This window comes from Rhinolophus hipposideros (genome assembly GCF_964194185.1).
Source record: "Rhinolophus hipposideros genome assembly, chromosome: 2".
In the NCBI taxonomy this organism is placed as follows: domain Eukaryota; kingdom Metazoa; phylum Chordata; class Mammalia; order Chiroptera; family Rhinolophidae; genus Rhinolophus; species Rhinolophus hipposideros.
This window is the reverse complement of record NC_138048.1, coordinates 21,814,303-21,836,954: the sequence shown is the minus strand read 5'-3', so window position 1 is coordinate 21,836,954 and position 22,652 is coordinate 21,814,303. Positions and strand designations below refer to the sequence as shown.

The following is a 22,652-nucleotide window of genomic DNA, read 5'->3' as shown; positions in this document are numbered from 1 at the left end:
AACCACGTGTCTTGGAAAAGTAAAAGTAAAGGGCACGTAATTTATCTGGTAGCCAGGGAATTAAATGTTCCATATAGGTAATGCTGAAGATAACTGAAATTTAAAACTTAAAAAATTGAAAGTATATTTTAATCACTTGGATGAAATCTTTCTCCAAGGATCAAACTTTTCTACATTATGAAACAGAACATTCTTACTGGCATCAGAGTGTATTTTGGGAGCTACGATCTCTTAAGTTTGAACACACATTTTTATATAGTGATTGTCTTAGAGGAACTGATGTGATTAGGACTTAACTTGTTCTTTTCCTGAATATCCCCAAGATCCAAGTTCACTACAGTTGGTGTTAATGCAACGATTTTCAAACCTTTCGAGGTATGACCTATAGTAAAAAACCTATTTTACCACCTCGTACAATACGCAAACACACACACACACCCAGGAAATAAAAGCTTGCTCTTTCTAATGCACGGTGACATTTTATTTTTTTTTCCTCCTTCCTTCACTATATTCTCCTGTCTATTCTATTATTTTCTATTTTATTTTTAGTTTTTAAAGGGGTTTTTAAATGGATCTTCTAACTCATTAATATGTCCCAACCAGCAATTTGAAAAACACTGCATTTGTGCCGACCAGGAGAGCTCCTGTGGCCGATAGGTCTTTTTGCCCCTGTACTGCCCGGCTATTATATTTTTAACTTTGCTTCTTTATAACACCTCACTATGTTCACCCCTGAATTGGTCATTTGAGTGCTGTGCTTAAGTTCATCACAGCTCATCATTTCAGGGACGTCTGTTGGTCACAAGTCACAACAGTGTCTGCTCTTTTCTCCCACTTTTTAAAATGTCTGTCTCTCTTCTTTCTCCTTTCCTTGAATCATCCCAGATATTTTTAGTACTGTGAATTTGTAAGAGCTGGGCTTTAAGGCCATCATCAATCACTGACAGGTTTTTCCTGTTCTAACAGAACACATTTGGAAATGTTCATATTTTCTATAATTTTTAGCAGTTTGCTGTTTAAAGTTTTTTGTTGTTCAAATTTTGAAGTTTACGAACTTCTATAAGATTGTGATGATATCTGAAAAAGTGAATGAATATACAACTATACATTTTAAAAACAGGTGAAATGCAGGGAAATTTCTTTTTTTTTAATTTTTCTTAAATTTACTGTGGTGACATTGGTTAGTACAATTATATAGGTTTCAAGTGTATAATTCTATAATATGTCATCTATATATCACATTGTGTGCTCACCATGTAGTCAGTTCTCCTTCCATCACCGTATATTTGATCCTCTTTACCCTCTTCTACTATTCCCTCTTCCCCCCTTACCTTCTGGTAACCACTAAACTATTGTCTGTATCTATGAGTTTTTGTTTATTTGTTTGTCTTGTTCCTTTGTTGCCTTAAGTTTTATATCCCACATATGAGTGAAGTCATATGGTTCTTGATGTTTTCTGTCTGACTTGTTTCACTTAGCATAATAATCTTAAGATCCATCTATGTTGTCCCAAATGGCACTATTTCATCTTTTCTTATGGCAGAGTAATATTCCATTCTGTATATGTACCACTTCATTATTATCCAATCATCTATCAAAGGACACTTTTTTGTTTCTTCCATGTCTTGGCCACTGTGAATAATGCCGCAAAGGAAAAAGGGGTAGACACATCTTTATGGATAAAAGTTTTCAGATTTTTGGGGTAGGTAACCAGAAGAGGAATTGCTGGTCATATAGTAATTCCATTCTTAATTTTTTGAGTAATCTCCATACTCTTGTGTATAGTGGCTGTACCAATTTACATTCCCACCAGCAGTGTACGTGGGTTCCTTATTCTCTACAACCTCTCCAACACGTGTTGTTACTTATCTTGTTGATAATAGTCATTCTAACAGGTATGAGGTGCTATCTCGTTGTGGCTTTGATTTGCATTTCCATAATAGCTAGTGAAGTGGAGCATTTTTTCATATATCTGTTGGCTGTTTGTTTGTCTTCCTGGGAGAAGTGTCTGTTCAGGTCCACTGTCCATTTTTTAATTGGGTTGTTTGTTTTTTCGTTGTTGAGTTGTATGAGTTCTTTATATATTTTGGATATTAGCCCCTTATTGGAGGTGTTGTTTGCAAATATCTTCTCCCATTCTGTTGGTTGACTCTTTGTTTCACTGATGGTTTCTTTTGCTTTTCAGAAGATTTTTAGTTTGATATAGTCCCATTCATTTATTTTATTATTTTTTTTTACTTCCCTTGCCTTTGAGGTCAAGTTCATAACATCCTCTCCCAACCCAAGGTCCATAAGTTTAGTACCTAATACTTTTTTTAATGCAGTTTATTGCTTTAGGTCTTATGTTTATATCGTTGATCCATTTTGAGTTAATTTTGGTGTATGGTCAAACATAGCAGTCTAGTTTCATTCTTTTACACATCACATGACTTTCCAATTTTCCTAGCACCATTTATTGAAGAGGCTTTCTTTTTTCTATTTATGTTTTTGGGTGCTTTGTCAAAAATTATCTGCCCATTTATATGTGGATTTGTTTCTGGTTCTCAATTCTATTCCATTGGTCTCTGTGTCATTTTTCTGCCAACGCCATGCTGTTTGGATATTCAAGGAAAACGTCTTTAGATTTTTTGAGTAAATGGTTCTCTGGGCAGTACGAATTTCTCAGTTTCAACATTAATTGAAATAATATCAAAATCCAAGAATGTACAGTGATTCTAAATTAATTTTATTTTGTTTCCTCCATATCTTTTACAAAAGTGATAAAATGTTTAACACAGCCACAGTGTAATCCACTTCTCAGTAACTTGACTGGTGACCACCAAATGTATGTTAACTTTAACATTATACATATTATGGAAAAAAAAGAAAAAAAACTGGTAAAGAGAAAAAGCAAATCTTATTGAATGGCACTTCTTGACCAATGGGTTAACAATTTCTTTAATCAAGGATGTATTATAGTATTTCTTATTTTTTTAATGTTGACTGATTTTTTTGTTTCTGCAGTTTTCTACAATTACCATTTTGACGACTTTGTTTTCATATAAATTGGTGTGCAATGCTTATAGAGCTTTAGATAAAGAATGAAACACTGAGATGTAATCACGTAATTAATACATATATATTTTTAGAATGCCTTCAAATTTTTAAACCCCTGAGCCCAAAAGTATATCTTGAAAATCTAATCACTGTATATGACAGCATTTCACAATGGTGTCTTAAATATACCAAGATATTTTTGTGTTAGAATTTCCCACTGAAGATTTACATAATCCCTCAAAATAATTGGCTTTTTTTGCAAGAAAACTGCTTACCTGGAAATGTTCAAGAAGTACATTTCCTCTGTGGATCTATAATCATGGTTCTGCACACTCTTATGGGACTTTCACAAGATATAAGAACATCTAATTGAAAATGATTGAGTGCCCAACACATCGCAGATGCGCAGCCTAAATAACAGCAGTGGAGATTACACAGAGTCAGCTTTGTGTTTCAAAAACAAAACCAAATATATTTGGTCTCATTTCCAAGATAACCGCTTGTGTGTTTCCAGAGAGTCAATGTGTGATTAAATTTTGAAGCTATAAGATAGAAGAAAAAGACCATATGTGCCTCAGAAAAGAACCCATAAGGGAAGGACAGCACATGGATAAATCCATATTTTAAATGATATAAACTTAGAGCTAATTCCCCAATATTATATTTTTGAAAACATTGCAGAAAAAAATGACTAATTTGCCTTTAACGTTTAATTCATTAATCGAGACAATTTTGCATCACTCTAGATATCAGAATACAAGGAAAGCAAAACATTTTAAATATCCTGCAACCTTCACTATCTAAGGACTATCATTGTGAAAATAACTATGTGATAAGAAGACCCTCCTTATGTTTCTTCTGCCAAGTGATATATTAAGCATAATATTTAACAAGAAAGAATTACTTTTGAACAAGAGCGTTTACTTATAACTTCTGCTTATTCTCTTTCCCAGCTAAGGCTGCCCAGTGTATCCATTGTGTTGTTACTGCTTTACAGTTACAACCTAAATTCTTAAATGTCTCAAAGATATAAATATAATTGGCTTTAAGAAAAAACAAATATATGTAATAATGGAGTAATCATTATACATCTCATCATAAATCTAGGTAGAAACTATTTAGATATGTTTATACACTCTTTAGATAATATTTAGATATTCTGACACAGGTTTGAGCTTATATAACTGGTAATTTGTTACATCTATATGATTGAAAAAAGGGCTTTTCTAGTACTTTGTGAGAACTCTCTCATTCTTGCCAACTTCTCCAGGTTATTATTAATAGTGGATACGATCAGAGAACTGAAACCACTGGGCAAACAATAAAAACATAACCATCAGTGCTGTTAAAAATTTTTTAAAGGGTGTAATCCCAATTCTACCATTTTTCAGCTGTGTGACTGGAAAAGGTCACATAACCTCTCCGAGACTAATTTTTTTCCTCCACAAAACTGGAAACAATTATAAGAGTCTTTGTCAACCTTTTGCAACAGGATAGTTGTGTGGTTTAAACAAGACAATAAGAATGAGTGAATTGGAAATCTACGCCAAAACAAGGTTGTATATATCACAGACCCTGCATATTCAACCACTCATGAGCTATGGCATTCACTTAGTTCTGGTAGTTTAAAGCCAACCAGATCACTTGCTTTGGCTTTCCTTCAAAACTGGCTAACCATTTAATTCCTTTCCTCCCAGCCAAATTTCTCCAGGTTGTAGCCTTTTACACTCTGTAGAAGCAGAACTAACTCTCTACCACTTCCAATTGTTTAGAAAGGCTTTCTACCTTAACACTTTAAAGGTGCTGCTCTTGTGGCTTGGAATGTTCCAGTTTCCCATTTCTAACTATATTGCATTTTACAGGGATTCATGCCTGTCTGTCTTCTGGCAGCTCATTATTACGATTCAACGTGAACTGAAATAGCCATGTTGCTCTATCAGTTCTGTCCTGACTTTAGTCTGGATTCCTTTGCTGTTCAAACTAGCTTTTGAAAGTCACAGATCATCATCCTAAAAGGCGTTTATTCTACTTGGAAGCTTGAACTTCAGAGCCTTGGAAGAAATATGAGATAATAACTCAGCTGTCAGGTTGTCATAGTAGCTCAATAGCAGCATGTATATGAAATATATAATTAAGAATTCCAACTTTAAAACTTGGTGAGATACACTATATGTAATTCTTTGACAAAACAATACTTTACCATCATCCTCATGGTTATTATTTCTTTATGAAATTACATGGAGGCAGACATTTGATATGTACTCTTTGTTAATCTTTCAAAAAATTGTTTACCACATTTTATTTTTAATTTTAGAGAATGAAAAATACTTGATGTACAGACTGAACCCTAAGGTAAACTATGGGCTTTGGGGTGATCATGATGGGTCCATAAATAATGACGGGTCCATGAGTTTTTCATCTGTGATGATTGTATCACTGTTTTGTGTCATGTGGATAGTTGGGGAGGATATGTATGTGTGGAGATGGTGCCATGTGGGAACTCTCTGTACTTTCCACTCAATTTCACGGTGAACCTAGAATTGCCCTAAAAAATAAGGTACATTAATTAAAAAAAAAACATATTTGGCATAGTTAGGTGACTTGTTCAAGACTACTCAAGCCACAGATATTCATAGATTTATCATTCAAACCTAATTTCATCTTTCTCTTTCCACTGTACCACACAGCTCTTTCTGCCCCAGAGCCTGACACCTTAGACATTATATCTTAAACAAAGACCTGATGATTAATGAGATGGCTTTATAAACATTGATGTCAGGTGAGAATCAAATATTGTACAATTAACATCTCTTTTGCCTTAGGTAAATCATATGCAATTGCAATTCTTGTAGAGCAGTGTTATTTTTTTCTTCAAAATTCATATTTTATCTTGTTTTGGTCTAAAATATTTCATTCTGGATGATATCTTGCTTTCTTCAACTCCTGGTTTGTTTTGACATTCCTTCTGTTTGTGATTGGATTACGTAACAATTGGTAAATAACGTGATTTGTGAAAAGGTACATACTTGGCTGAGTAAACTAACTTGATATAGAACTGTTTTGCCTTAATTTGAATCTCATTTTTTGATCTCTATTATGCTAGTAGGAAAATGTATCAGTATGTTCTTAGACTTCTTAAGTTCTTGATCATTTAGAAAATGGATGTGTAATTGCTGCTCTAAAACACCTCAGTACTTGTTAATGGTATGTGATCTGTCTTCTTAAAGATTAAAATCTTTCTTCTTGCACAGAATAGGGATCTATGCAATTATGTATACAAGATTAATGTCAAGAATATAAGAAAAATTGTGGTTACCAGAAGGTAAAATAGTAAGTACAACATAAACATCGTTCTGGATACACAGAAAAATTTATCAATACCTATAATTATTTTCTTTTATAGAATAAATGCCAAATGCATATTTGACTGAAAACGTCCCACTGTTTTCTGAAGTATTTTTAAAAAGCATTAAACATTTGATTAAAATGAACAATGATTCTTTAGTTATAGCATGGGGGTAGAGAGGGGAGCAACCCCACATCCTTTAAGGGCATAACTTTAATGTAATATAACAGGTTTTATTCCCCACCCCCCTCTCTACTTCTATAAACGGAGAAGGCTGCTGCCTGAAAGCTGTCTGGGAATTCAGCCAAAGAAAGAAGAAGGTTGCAAAAACTCTGGGGACTTGAAAGAAAAGTGGTTGGCACGAGCTTGGTTCTCACTTTAAACTAAAATTAAAACAATAGACAGACATGTACAGTAATCTCTCTTTTAAGGAAAGAATAGAATGACTCTATAGTAATGTCAAGTGGAACAATTTGGTCCTGGACCAAGTTATGCAGCTGTTCACCAGGAAAACAGCAAAACGCTTCAGTCCAAAGCAGGCAAATAAGGCATTATTGTTCATAAACAGTCACGGGGACCCTCACATTTAGAACAAGGAAAACAACATTAGCATACAGTACAGCAGGTGAAGAACACGAGTCACTGCACAAGTTGAGTCACACCATCATTTGTCTTATTTTGTTTATTACCAATATGGCTAATAACCATGAATAACACATCCTTGAGGAAATTATAAACTGGTGAGATATTTTTAATAAACAATGATCTGGTCATGGATTAAAGATGTTATTTAAGTTAGCTAAAGGAATCATAAATCCATTATCCATTCCTAATTCCCACTGGCTCATTAAAGGTGGATCAGGTAAGTGGAAAGAGAATAGAAACTAAGTGTTTTGGGGGTCAGTCAGAAGCGGAGCCCCAGTGCTGCTGCTCAATGGTTCCAACATAACTAAACAGGGAATCAGGTGTAACAGCTCCAAGTAGTGGAGCAGAAATAGGGCAGTAAACCAAGAAACTCGAACCTGTACATTGGGTATATGTGATATCACATCCTTCATTTACAGTCCCTCCCTTTACCAGCTTTTTTGATGTCATCCTAAAATATGGACAGTCTACATTATTTTTATTTACTGATTTTCCATTTTCAAACTTCTGTTTGACATAAATTCCTTTTCTCTTTCCTCTTCCACTTTTCTCATTCATTTTCTGATATGGGTGTTCTTCCCATTATCTTTGCTTTCCCACCACCTACTAATTCCCTGATTAATCCATTTCAATTTGCCTTCTGTTCTCTGCTCTATTGAAACTATTTTCTCTATGATCAGTTAGATTTCCTTCTGGGAAAATCCAATGATTTCTTTTCAGTTGTCCCTTGTTTTTTGTCCTATCTACCTCATCTGGCAATGTTGGAGATATAATATAAAGAGAGGCTAGAAATTAGACTTTCTTTAAAGAAGTTAATGAACTACATTTATTGGAAATAATAGTTACTTTGGAAATGCAGAACGGTGGATTTTAAGATGACTCGGGAGGACATAAAAAACCCAGTGGTCTAAAGTCAGTAAGGAACCAAAATTGGTTATATCTTTAATGCCAATGGCCTGGAAGTCTATGAAGAAGGAAATTGGTAAGAAGGAAGATGGAAATGAAGATACAATGCAATAAAATCAGTTAATACCCATTTACTTCTGGACCATAGCATATAGAATACAACATTGGAATCTATAAGGATAAAGATGGAATATAATGACCATTTTAGACCTCATGGAGCTTATGAGTCAATTGCTAGAATGTATTTTACTAATTAGAGGTTTTTAATATGGCTATAAACTTATGCTAGAAATGGTCAGCTTTGGTAGGAATTTGGTAAGTTTTGAGAAAGGAGATAAATATAGAAAACCCTGATAAAAGAGGATGGCAAAAGTAAAATATATCTTGAGACTAGCTAGTTGTTCACCTTCAAGCATCCATAGGTCCAACTTCAATGGTGAACATTATTGTAGGGTAGCAATAATGTTAGGCTCAGCAATTGAAGTAGCAGAAAATAGGTAAAAGAATGTAAGCTTTGGGCAATGACTGAATGACTTTAAACCCTGACTCACTCATGTTAAATCTGGATGAATGAGGAAAATTTGTTTTATCGTTGAGTTTTAGTTTTCTCTTCTGTAAAATAAGGAGACTTTCTTATTTCCTTTACATATCTGCAAAGTGATATTAATCAGGATACTTCAAAGATAGCAGACATTTTCTATATTCTAAACATTTTGTATTCTTAAATAATAATAATAAATAAATAAATGAATAAATAAATAAATAAATAATTAATTAAATAAGAGATTGTTATATATTTCTTTGATTTGCGGTGCAGAAGGAAGGTTATTACACTTCTAGGTCCAAGCTTATTTCTACATAGCTGAAATACAGACCCATAATAAGGCACATCTATTGAACCACAATTTTCAGCTGATGGAAATAGACTACTTAAAAATCTAATTACATAAACCTCACAATCTAATTATTTACATAAATAAAATGTTGCTTCTACTCTTTGTTGTGGATGTGGAATCAAAGAGTAGATCATCGACAGTAATTGGATGCTATTTGAGCAACGATGTATTTATTTCCAAGCATTCTATGTGCTATATTTCTCACCATCACCTCATTTAATTAGATAAGTTGTGCACATACTCCAAAAATACACATGCATATTTTGGGGCAGAACTATGAAAAGAAGGTAAAAACGAAAATCTTTTGTTATGCCCTAACTCTGATCATGTCCCTATATGTTGACCCCCCTGAAGTAACAAGGAAGGACAGAAATAAACAGAAGCAAAAAGAGAGAGAAAGAGAGAAGAGACACAGACAGAGTTGGAAAATAAGTGAAAGGAACAGGAGTGGGTATGGAAGGAAAAGTTAGGAAATATTCTGGTGTTAGGTACACAAAATCAGGAATAAAGAAATTAGAATTTAAGTATATCTAAAGCCTACAAGGTCTATTATACCTCTTTCCCTAGTTAAAGTACTGAACTTGTAGTCAAAAGTTATTATTGAAGCTTTAATGAAAATGCACTGTCACATTTACATAGTATAGTGAAGTTGAAAACTGTTTTCCATAGGCAATTTAATCTTATCCGAAAGTAAGAATTATTAAAATGAATTGCACGGGACATAGTCATAAAGCTAAAATGGAAAAAAAAATGTTTTCCTTTCAAGGTCTGACATGCTTTAAATGCTTTTTTAAAAGATAGAAGAAAAATAATGCACTAATTCACAATATGCTCCTTAAACCTGTATATTTGCATCTCTAGAAAATAATTACTGAAAGCAATTTTAAAATACCAGACTGTAATAAAGAGAATTTGCTGTGTGTTAAAATGTATAATGCCATAAGAATTAGGAAGTTGAAATTTCAAACTTCTCTCTTAAAATTCTTTTAGAAAAAATCCTCATAGAATAATATGAAATCTACAGTTAAATAACAAATAATATTACAAATAAAATTTTAGTAATTTAACTTTATTTGCAGATGCTATCCCATATAGCTATATACAGAGAACAAATAAATACCTTTCATTAAAATTTAAACAGGAATGCAAATCAATTGGAAACTTTTAAAAATCACATAAATTATTTTAAGCTAGACTTAGTGTGTTACTATATTAGAATAATCAAATGGCTTTCAAATAGTCTTTGAATAATCCATATTTGGATAATCCATACTGATTTAATTTTTATATAAAAAGAAATTTTTCTATGAGTTAGCTATTTATAAATGTGTCAAAAAGTATAATTTTAGAGTTGAAGTGATGTTAGACTCATATATTCTAATAATGAAATACTTTACAATTGAAAATAGTGAGCTTATAACCACCCTTTCATTCACATTACCTCCAAGCATATGACATTCACAGATTATGTTTTGTGGGAGCTTCTACATAAGAAATGTAGAGTTAATGTAGTTTACTATGAAAATGATTCCCCAAAGAACTTTAAAACTTGGGCATATTTTGAAGACACGCCAATATTTTCAAAGTTTTTCATGGAAGAACTAAGTCGAGCAATATGTAACTTCTATCACCCTGAAGATGTAAACAGTGAATGACTAAGCCTACACTCCTTTCAGGTTGAAGGATGTTACTCGGAGGGGAAAAAAAAAAAAAAAAAAAAAATCACAGCTGGAAACCTTCCCAGAAACTTCACTAGATGACAAAGTAAAAGACCAATCTTCCACAGACACTTAATGAAGACATGGTTCAGAGGGTTTTCTGTTCTAGAGATCACATTGCCCACCAAAGACAGACAAAAACAGTGGATTTGTGCAGTTAAAGCCTACAATCAAAGCAGAATAAAAAAAATAAAATCTTCATTCCTCATTATATCACTTACAGTGGTTTTCCTTTGGATTCACAAGTCAAAATTAAAGGCTGTCCTTCTTGTGGAAAAGGAGTGGATGGTATAATCTTGACTGATGGTGTATCTAGAAAGAAATGAAAAGGTCATTAAACACATATAAAACTATATATTTAATAATATCTAATAGTGCTGTGGGTCCACGCTATTTCTTATAATTGTGTCTACTTATAGAAATGTCTTAGGTTTGGTGAAGCAGAGTATGTAATTTTAAGAAGCTACCATTCCATCCCTGAAAAGCTAACAAAAATATCTGAATGTCTTATGAGCACCACTGTTGTATTATTTCTGAAATCTGAATATAAAAGTTAAATTGCAAAAAGTGGTTCAGATGAATATCAAGCATTTCATACAATTCTTTCTTCAACTATTTATAGATGGCAATGGATACTATTATTATGGACTGAATGCATTCATGTGCGTTTGAATCACAGCACTATCACTGTTGCAGGAATACCAGACACTCCGAAGAGGGAACCCACAAAGAATCAAGATCAGCTACCGTCTCGCAAGCCTTATGCAGTCTTTTAAAAAACGCAGTAATGCAGCGCTTAGCACATGCTGCTTGCTCTAACGCAGAGTTAGTGAATCATTTGAAATACTTATTCAGAATATTAAATATTTAGTTATTTTGTTATATATGATACAACATAATTGGTATAAAATCATTTACTTCCGTTTAGCAATAAAATCATCCCTAGAGGAAAAAGATTCAAGAATACTTTAAGATATTTTTATTTATAACTTTATGCCAGAAAATACTCGTTAATAAACACAAGTATACATATTTCATAGAAGAAAAAGGAATTAAGCTAAAGAAAAGAGACGGTGTAAATTAAACACTCTCTTTTCTTTATGAGCCTCGGCCCTTCCTGCATTGCACGTCCACTGCGTGTGTCCCACAGTCACCACGGAATTGGCACCCCTCTTATCTCCACAATAAACAAAATAGGCTGTGAGCTCTTCTGTTAGCCATAATTATTCTCATCCTTCCCTTAGTTATGATGGGAGAACTGAACTACCCTGGGGTTATACTCACTCCCAGACTTTGAAGCCAATTAAATAAGTATTAATCGACTGTAATTTTTAGGTTAGTTATCTTATTTCAGGAAAATATTATTCAAATTTCTTACACATAGAACAATAACCTATGATCCTGTGGAATAATTTATGTCATATTTATAAATTATTTATACTTTTCAAATGCATTCTTTCTCAATCCTTTAAACAAGAAAATACATTCAAGATAATCAAAAACAATATCCAAGTTACAAATAGGCATTCCGTATATATCGTGGTAAATAATTACAGTGTAATATTACCCAGGAAGAAAAATTAATTTAAAGAAATATGACTCATGTTCATCATATTTTTAGTTAGTAGAAGAAAATAATTTAATAAAGGATTGAAATACACTTCACTAGTTTTTTTCTATTATCATTATCACAGTTATTTATAGGATAATCATATAATTTTTGTCTTCAAAGCAGAACATTTTTTAAAGTGAAGGGAAAATATTAATAATTACGCAGGGTAACAGGTGTGAACCGGAATGATTCTGGGCAAAATGAGATTATAGTCTTTTGAAATTTGACCATATGTAGATATAGCAAAATTTAATTTTCTCCTGACATATAAAAGAAAGCTCCCTACCCAGAGAAAACTATGGCAGAAGAAAGATTAGAAAAGTGGGATTCTGGGAAAGATTTGTGTTCATTTGTGTGTCTGTGATAGTTAATTTTATGTATCAACTTGACTGCACCATGGGATGTCAAAGTTTTGCACAAGCATATACAACATGGAAATATATTCATTTATCCACAAATAAGTTTTTAGAACTTACTAGCAAGCAAACAAAATATGCAGATATTTTCAAAGCATACTATTTTCTCTCTAAGGCGTTTGTAGGAAAAATATTCTTAGCATCCATCTTTAAAATATGAAAACACTTTTTTCTTAAATATTACTTCTCTTACTTATCTGACAAATTCAGAAATAAGCACAATTACTACCAAGAGATAGATTAATAGACAAAGATTGTTCTTTTACATTCAAAATTTTAAAACTTTATGATTTAGAAAGTAAGGACACCTCCTGTTCTAGTTGAATGATTCAGGATTTTAATCAAAATGAAAATATCAATCCAGTGGAATGGATGTTCTATATCCTTAACAACTATTAAAAAAAAAAATCTGTGATGAAGATACTATTAAATCATCTGATGGATAATTTTGAAAGCATAAGCTCTTAAAACATTTACTATCAGTAATTCAACAACATTTTTCCATCACTAAAAGTTTTCCAGGTGAATATAAAGAATTTCTAAATCAAATGCTTTAATAAACAAAACAAATCAAAACAAAAAAGTCTTTACCCCTTCTGTAATCAAAGAAATACAACAGAAATTTAAGGTTATACAAAGGTAACATCTAACTTGTTATAGATGATAGCCAAATCGATAAATAAGAGAAGCAACTACAAACTAACATATGATAATGTTAGTTTACTGTATTGTTCTATATTGTTTAATATATTGAGTGAACAAAGATGGCTTTTATGTAAAGCAGTAGATATTTACATTGCTTATGACATTATGCAGATCTTTGGTTAAAAGAAATATGCTGTTTTGATAATTTGATTTGTCCACAAAAAGTAATTTGTATGACTTCTCCTAAAAGATTCATTTAATAAACATTTATATTGTTCCTAAAACAAGCAAGGCACAGTCCTGTTACCCATTTCTCTCTATCCTTTCACTAGAATTGTAACATTATAACATTTATACATTGTAACATTCACACTGTTACACCTAAAGCTCAAGTATTTTCATAAATGGTGTCAACTGAATGCTTCTTCTATGATAAAGAAAGCTAGCTCACCAGAGCAGAGATGATCTTTATCCTCTGTCTTGGAATAACTCTTGGACTTCAATTAAATAATTGTAGAATAAATGAATGAGTAATGGCTTTTTGTAATTTATTCTAACTACTGGTTAGGACCACTAGTGTATAAAATCAAATGTATATCTCATAGTTATCTTCTAATAATAGTAAACATCGATCAAATATTTGATAAAAATAGAAATTATTGTAAATGCTCTATATGCATTATCTCATCAAATTCTTTTATAAAGCACTCAAAGAAGGTTCTGTTGTTGACCTATTGTGAAGAACATGAACCCGGGCTCAGACAAGTGATTCATCCCAGTTACACAATCATAAATCACCCTAGGCAGTTTGATCTTCTCTCTGATCTTAATCACACTTCAGTAAGTTGGTGTTTCCTATTCTCTCTGAAACTACATTGGGGATCGGTGCTTTGTGTAATATGTTCTGTGTCCTCTATTCTTCAAAATCAATTCTCTCCATCTGGATGAATTGGAACCAGGCCCAAGCTTGCCTTTTGTTCTATGTGATCTGTATGTTGTAAAACCTGTCTGGCAATGACACTGAATTGTATACATAATCGTCTTCCAGTCTGTCTGTCTGTCTGTCTGTCTGTCTGTCTCTCTTAACTCTGTCACATCTTCCCCTCACATATTTTTCCTCTTTGACAGATGAAAACATTATTTTGGATGGAGGTGATTTAAAGATATGAACATCCAGTTATAAGATTAATAAGTTCTGGGTTTGTAGAGTACAGCATGGCAACTATAGTTAATAATGCCACATTGTAGTTAATAATGTCACATTGTATATTTGAAAGTTGCTAAGAGAGTAGATCTTTAAAATTCTCATCTAGTCACACACACAAAATTATAACTGTGTGAAGTAATGGATTTTATGAGCATTGTGGTAATCATTTTACAGTATACACCTATATTACATCATTATGTGGTACACCTTAAACTAATACAAGATAATATGTCAATTACAGTTCAATAAAACTGAAAGTACATTTCAAAATAAAATATAATCCTTTATCTTATTAATTACAGTATATCCTTCTCATCCACATAAACTCTCACCATGAATGACATAAGATATCCCTATGGCAAATTTTTACCAAGGGAAATTAAGAATTTTTTCAGTATGTTGCATATGAAAAAGTTGTGATCCTTTGCCTTACAGCAATCTTATCGCATAAAGGTTTCTGAAGAAGAAAATTTATCATTCATAAAGATTTCTTGGTACTTGCATTAATACTAAAGAATATTATGTACCAACTCACTTTTGCAAAACCACTTTAGAGTTTCTTCTAAATAGTGGTTCTCAACTGGGGACCGTTTGCCTCCCAAGGACATTCGACAGTATCTGGAGACATTTTTGGTTGTTACAGCGTGGGGAGAGGTAGAGGGAACACCACTGGCATTTAGTGGGTAGAGATCAGGAATGGTGGTAAACATCCTGCAATGCTTCTACACGCCAAAGAATGATCTGGCCCAAAAAGTCAATAGTGCCCTCTTCTGGAATATTTACATCTACTCTATCCATTACCTACATATCTCTTTTTTGTTACAATGAATTGGGGACTCTTAGAGAACTGTGAAATTGTGGGCATTTCTACAGGATGCTTGGTCTCTTCATATCTTAGTTTATTGCTGTAATGAAGGAAATGCTGAATGGTCTGAGTCAGGCCATTATGATCCTTTTCCTGAAAAAAAAAGCTATGAACCAAACTCGACGTGCATCTCCAGGTCTACCGCTTTTTATCAGGAGTAGTGGGTTTATGTGTCAAGAGTTAACCAGAATCATTTCAGGTACAGCACTATCTGATGTTCATTTCCTCTGTGTAAGACCGACTTTTTCTGAAATGTCCAACTTAATTTTCCTGTTTGTAATTTTGCAGGAACTCCAACCTCACTTTCCTTTTAACTCACAACATTATTTTCATAATGCTCAAAACCATCAGGTACTTTTCCTTCAACAGTCTATTCAATTCCTTTTAATTCTAGCGAAACATTACTTTTGTGGCAATCGCTTATTTATTCAACAAATACGTTTAAATTAGTGTGTGTACAAGACATATTACAACTATGATTCAAGTGCTATATATATCCACAAATACAAAATAGTAACCCACAGGAATTTTGTCCCAATATAAAGATAAATCATGTATCATTCAAAATAATGCAAAGATTAAAAATGAAAGCAAAGAAGTACTCTGATAACATATTATGGGAGTTATTTAGGAAGTGATTTTACATATTTGTCAGAAACAAAGAAAGTTACCTAGAGAAATGACACTTAAAACAATTCATAGACTATATAGTATCTGAACTGGCGGAATTTTTCTAGAGGGCAAGAAAGAGGAGGGAACACAGGAAGAGAGCTAAACAAAAAGTTGATATAGAGAAGAATGTGGGGTATTTAGGAGGCATCTATCAATACTGTAAAGTGTTGGGCACCTCATCTTAAAAGGATGCTGACAGCAGCATTTTAGGGGGCTATATTTTCAAAGCCTTGAATGTCAGGCTGAAGAATTTGAACATTAAGTTAAGGCAATAAGAAATCATTTTAAGTTTTTGATCAAGTGAGTATTGGACTCAAATCAAGTTTTACAATGATATTTGGCAGTGTGTAAAACTGAAGGAAGCAATTAAAAACAAAATGTTTCTATAACAAAATAGAGCCTTAACAAGATCTTAAGAAGAAGAAAAGGTAGCAGTAAAAAATATAGATAATAAATTCTTCAATATTTTTGTTTATATTCTAAGTTGTGCATTTCTATAATTGTGGGCTCTATAATATAATATTTTGAATGCATTTTCTCTATATTCCATTTATTTCCTTAATTATATTTTAGTTTAAGGGTGGTAGATGAAGGTAAAGGGGATCAAATATATGGTGATGGAAAGAGAACTGACTCTGGGTGGTGAACACACAATATGACATATAGATGATATACTACAGAATTGTACACCTGAAATTGATATAACTTTATTAATAATTGTCATCCCAATAAACTTTAATTAAAACATATTTTATTCTAATTATGAGAATAACCAAAATTTAGAGAAAAGGGGATTTATAATTTTGAAAAATTATGAACACTACAACAATGAAATTGAGAAATTTATCAAATGAGATTCTCCTGTACTAATGGCCAGATGTGGTGATGTAAAAAGCTTTTTGATTTGCTATTGTTGATAGAATTAGTTGTGCTTTGAAGAGAAATTCAACCAGTTGATAGCTTCAACACTAGAGATGGATTGCTTAGAAAAAGGCCTGAGGAAGATCATTTGTCAAATGTCATCATTAGATAGAACATTTTGACACTTCTGAAAGCTCATTTAAAAAAAAAATGTTTTCATATCATCATTTAAAGGACAAAATGAGAAATCAGAATTCATTGTGTTTGTAAACATTTGCAAGCTGTTTATGTTTTTTATGCTATTTTAAAGAAACTTATCAAAGGCACCATGAAACGGATTCATCATGGGCATACAAAAAGAAATAGCAAACAATGAAATGAACACATTAATACAAAGTTGTTTTACATCTTATAAATCAGCCCTGGGATAGCGTAAGCAGTCAGTGTTAATTTAACAAACGTACAACAATAGACAATGCATAGATTTAGTCAAATGTGAGGACAACAGACAACTGTACAACTTTCTGTGGAAGTTATTATCTCATTTCCTGTTTGATAGTCATTGAGTCAACTATCAGGTTTCTTTTTTTTATTTCATACATTATCTAATCTTTAAAATGTCCCCTTACGTATCATTTTGGTAAACTTGATGAGGCCAAAATCATCATCATCATCACAGTAATAATAATAAATATAATTACAATAATAATCCTTAAATTTAGAGGTATATTTTAAAAATATATTTAAATGAGACAAATCAAATAAAAAACTAACTGCATAGTTATTGGGGATAGTTTCCATGAAATTTCTCCTTTAGGTTGAGGACATTTTATTTTTAGCTTTTATTAATGGAAAGAAAAAAAATTAAATTATTTTCCTGACAACATCAAATTTATGTTTGATTTTGATCAGTGATCATGAATAGTATATGCCCTAAGAAAAGTTACAAAGAAAATAATCTCTCTATATTCTTTTTACCTATTTCACAGGTTTCCTGTTTTTATTCTCAAGCTTTTCCATTCTCCTTCATGATGTATAGAACTTACAGAAAGTATTTGCTAAAGTTCTTTGCATCCATAAGAAATTATTGGTTACTAAAAATAAGAATAATAGAAACCTAAGCACTTCTAATGATTACCTGATTAAATCCTTTACAAAAAATATGAACTTTGTACATTTTTCAAATGAAGAAATTGAGGCTTAAAGAGACTAGCATGAAGTTGTAAAGATGAGCTTGGATTCCAGCCTACCCTTATCTGACTGCTAATCTTGAACTTTAAAAAATGCAATGTTGTAGTCAAAATATATTCTGTTAAAAAGTTTATATTTCACCCCAGAGATTGTGAACCTGTTTTTGGAGACCAAACACTGTGGTCTTATAAAAGCATGGCCCATCCCTCCATGGGCACAGCTTTCATTCTACCTCAAAGAATCAATGGACTTCAATCAACACCCACCAGTGTCAGCATCTTCAACTTGAACCAAAAAGTAAATTGCAAATTACAACAAAATCAAAGACATCACTAAAGAATACCGAGAAGGCATTTTGGAGGGCAGAATAAAACTTTCTGCAGTTCTGTAATATCACTTGGATAACTAGCCTTATTCTTAAAAAAAAATAAATAAAACATTCCCTTCTCTAAAGAAATTCAAGGTTAACCCTTAGTATAATAATAGAATCCTAAGGGCTCCATTTTAGGTCTTGAGTTTCTTTTCGAAGCCGTCCGATTTTTCAAAAATATATTTCATGATTCAATTCTGTCTTAGAGGTTCTCCAAAAAACAAAGAGAACTCTTGCTTTTAAATCATCCTACCTTGAAATTATGATATGGAAACACTGGATTCTTTTATAAATCTAAGCTACATTATGAAATTATAATCATGTTATATTTCTTATACTATGAAAAGTCTTGCTACTTCAGCATTCTATGAATTACTTCACCATTAACTCATCCTTAACTGATCAGTTATCTCCAACTAACTAAAAGAAATTACATAATAAGAAAGTGGAAGTATGATGAAATCCTCTAGAGTGGTTGTGTCCAATATGGTAAAAACTAGTCACATGTGCCTATTTAAATGTAAATGCAAACCAATTAAAATTAAATAAAATTGAAACTACAGTTCCTTAGTTATAAAATCCACACTGTGAGTGCTGAATATCCCTGTGTAGCTAGCTACTGGCTACCATTTTAGGACAGATACAGAACATTTCAATCATCACAGAAAGTTCTATTAGACAGTGTAGATGTGGAAGTGTTATATGCAAGAGTGATAGATGGATTATATATAAAATATACCTTACCACACACACACACACACACACACACACACACAGAGACTTAAAATGTAGGTTCTTATTTGTCCATATTGGCAGTTCAATACCACGGGCATTAAACACATGCCCAGAACACTCATTCTGAAAAAATGTTCTAATCTGTCTCTCGTATTTTTCATTTTCAATAACAGTTGACTTTTTCTGTAATTTTGTGAATGCCACATATAGAAAATGAATGTTCAGTTATTTTCTTCTTTTCTGTATTTTGTGCATAGTTCTTTGTTAGTGAAGATGCATTATACTTACTGGGAATTAAATAAAATCTGACTCATACAATCTAAAAATTAAATCAGGCACATAAAAAGTTATTGTTTCTAAGAGATCTGTAAAAAACAGGGAGATGAATGAGAATTTCCATCTCTAAAAAGAGTGGCTTTTTCCACTGCTCAGGTGCAATGTATGCAATTACCTATTATGTGAAATTTATAGGCATCTGTGGTTCACAACGAAACGTCTACTGTACATTTTCTTAAATTTCAAATTTAAAGAAATTTCTTCCATAATAGTGGCAGTAACACTTATGATTAATATTTTATAAAAGAAAATGAATGTTGCTGTGATATATTTTTAGGCTGAGTCCTTCTACATTGTACATCACAGGGTTACAGAGTTAAAACATTTCGCCCTAGCAATATAATTCCTCCCGCTATTTTTCTTTCATTATGCTCCTTGACACTATATGCTCAATACTTGGTTTTTATTTCTCATCAAACTTGCCTTCCCACAATAACACAGGATTATTTCAGGTACAGTTACAACTTCCCATTACTGTAGAGATATATATTTACTCTTATCACTCACCACAGAGAACAATGGCATCTTTTCTGCTCTGGGGTTCCAAATGCTAAATGTTTCTCTATTTGGGCTGGACTTTGCAATTATTTATAGAAGTGTTGTAAAACAATGTGGAAAACTTAAATTTACCTCCCATAAATTCTATACTAAGCACCTTCTTCCTTTTCCAACTCTTTCTATTTTCTTCCACTTGCATCAATGGAAATTCTACAACACGTATGTTGCAAATGACCACCTGAGTGGAACCATGATCCACTGTCTCTGGAAACAACCACTGAGCACTTTTGTCATTATTCTTTGGTGATCGTGGAGACCATACCCAGTTTGCTCAGTTTGCTCTAATTTTGATGCAGGCTGTTGCTAAATGTCCTCTCTCCACTCTCCACTCCTCATTTCGTCTCTGGGGAATGTTCTGCATCCCTAAAGATACATTCAGCATTATCATCAGTTAGTTTTAATTAACTTCACATACTTGAATGATGGTATGCTGGATGTTAGGAAAAATAATTTAAATAGATCTGGTCTCTGCCTTCTAGCCACTTACACATTAAACTATGATAGAATGAGTTGTTATTTTTAATTGGCCAGCAAGTATAACATTTTTTATGGAAAACTTTCTAAAAAATTAGGCAATTCAATTGCCTTCCTCCATAAAGTTTGCTTAATAATGCATACTGAAATATGGTGAGCAGCTAAAAATGCCCAGGATGGGTACGCAGAATAGTTCCATTTTGGGCTCCCAAGAAAGTGAAAATAACTTTGGCAGCTGACAATTGGCATTGACAGCTAAGCTGAAATATTTTCAACAAGCATAAGCAATTCTCTAGAATCTAAACAATAATCACATGAAGCCATTCTGTGGCTGTGGAGTGGATACGACAATGGGACGTCTATTCTATGACCAGGACTGAAGTAAGTCGGGGAGACCAGGACATTCAGCAACCATGTAAATCAGCATCATTAACCACTGCATCTTTATAACAGCAAATCTAGTTCTGCTTTAATAGTTTTGCTTTCTAGGTAAACGTTACCAACATACCCATTACTAGATGGACTCCAATTTTGACAGCATCCAATCCAGAACCCAATTTAGACTATTGAAAATGTAATGAGATATTTTACAGGACCGGTACTTAGGCCCAAATATTATAACAAGTCTCTCCTAACACTTTCTTACCTACACTCAGAAATTCATCTGGTATGCCATCAACTTTGCCACAGCACACTAAATAAACCTAATTGTTCTATACTAATGGTAGGCGTTTGATGCTCTTTGGCTGGTGATCTTCAACATTCCTTAGGAAATTGTTATTATTATTTTCTTTTACTGTACGGTGACAATTATAGTCATCAAATATTATTTTTAAAGTCTTACTTGGCTTTATACGTAAGTGAGAAAAACATTTAAATTACGATGCCGATTGATCTGGATTCTCTCAACATACCGAGTTATATAACTTTCCATATTTTGAAAGACATGTAGATGAAATAAGAAGAGATAGAATAGGGGAGGTCCTATAGACTGAATGTTTTTGTCCCCCTCCCCCAAACCCATATGTTGAAACCTAATCTCCCATGTGATGTTAGGAAGTGGGGCCTTTGGAAGGTCGTGACCGAGATTAGTGCCCTTACAAGAGAGAGCCCACTGAGCCCCTGAGCCCCTTTGGCCATGTGTGGACACAGATTGAACACAGCCATCTGTGAACCAGAGAGCAGGTCCTCCCCAGACACTGAATGCACTTGAACCTTGATCGTGGACTTACAGACTCCCACAACTGTGAGAAATAAGCTTCTGTTGTTTATAAGCTACCCATTCCACGGTATTTTTGTTATAGGAGCCTAGACTGCCTAAGAAGGCAATTGATATTTATTGAAATTTTTATTGAATGCCATAAACTTGACTTGAGTTGTCTAGTTTGCTCCTCACCGAAATGAATTCTCTAGCTTATTACATTCAAAGCTTAACCAGTTGCAATAATTGTCCAAGGTCTCACTGCAAATGAATGTTTAAATTTGGAGATAATCTCAGTTGGGGTTATAACATATGCGTGTTTCTGAATCTACTTCAATAAGAACAGGAGCAAAATTAATCAAACTAATGTAATACAATCGAAAGTAGTTAAAATTATAATAATTTCAAGAAGTAATAAACTAAATAATTAAATCACAATAAGCAATAATTGAAAAATCATAGTCAGATTGACATTTTCTCTATCAAAATTAATAAAAAAAATGTCTAGTTCCCCTGGCACTGCCATCTTTTCTCATAGTACCCTCTCTACTTTTCCCATAGTCCACTACACTCTGATCTCACTGATATCTTTGCTGTTCCTAGAAACATAAAGACAATAAGGCATGCTATAACTCAGGGCCTTTATACTTGCTCTTCTCTCTCTCTCTTTGTGTATGTGTATATATAATATTGCACCTATATAACACACATGCACACACACACACACACACACACGCACACTCATTTTCCTTGACTCCCCCATTCCCACTTCTTCAATTTTACTCCTTATCACCACCCTTACTTAATTTTTTTGCCCCATGTAACGTAATATGTAACATGCTATATGTTGTCTTTATTTATATTGCTTTTGTCATTCCTACCTACAATAGATGCTATAAAAGAATTTGAGTTTGTTGCTATTGGCAATGGTGGTGATTCTGACACTTGGAAACAATGTTGAT

At 32.9% G+C, this 22,652-nt stretch overlaps 1 protein-coding gene across 4 annotated transcripts in view; it reads right to left on the bottom strand.

Moving 5' to 3' along the window:
* The window catches only part of CADM2 (cell adhesion molecule 2), a 1,102,443-nt gene that overhangs the window by 117,548 nt on the left and 962,243 nt on the right, over positions 1-22,652 (bottom strand). For all 4 annotated transcript variants that reach the window (XM_081076902.1, XM_081076903.1, XM_081076901.1 and 1 more), the window contains one exon: positions 10,769-10,859. In XM_081076902.1, the coding sequence (XP_080933028.1) occupies positions 10,769-10,859 (91 nt within the window). The remainder of the gene's footprint in view (positions 1-10,768; positions 10,860-22,652) is intronic.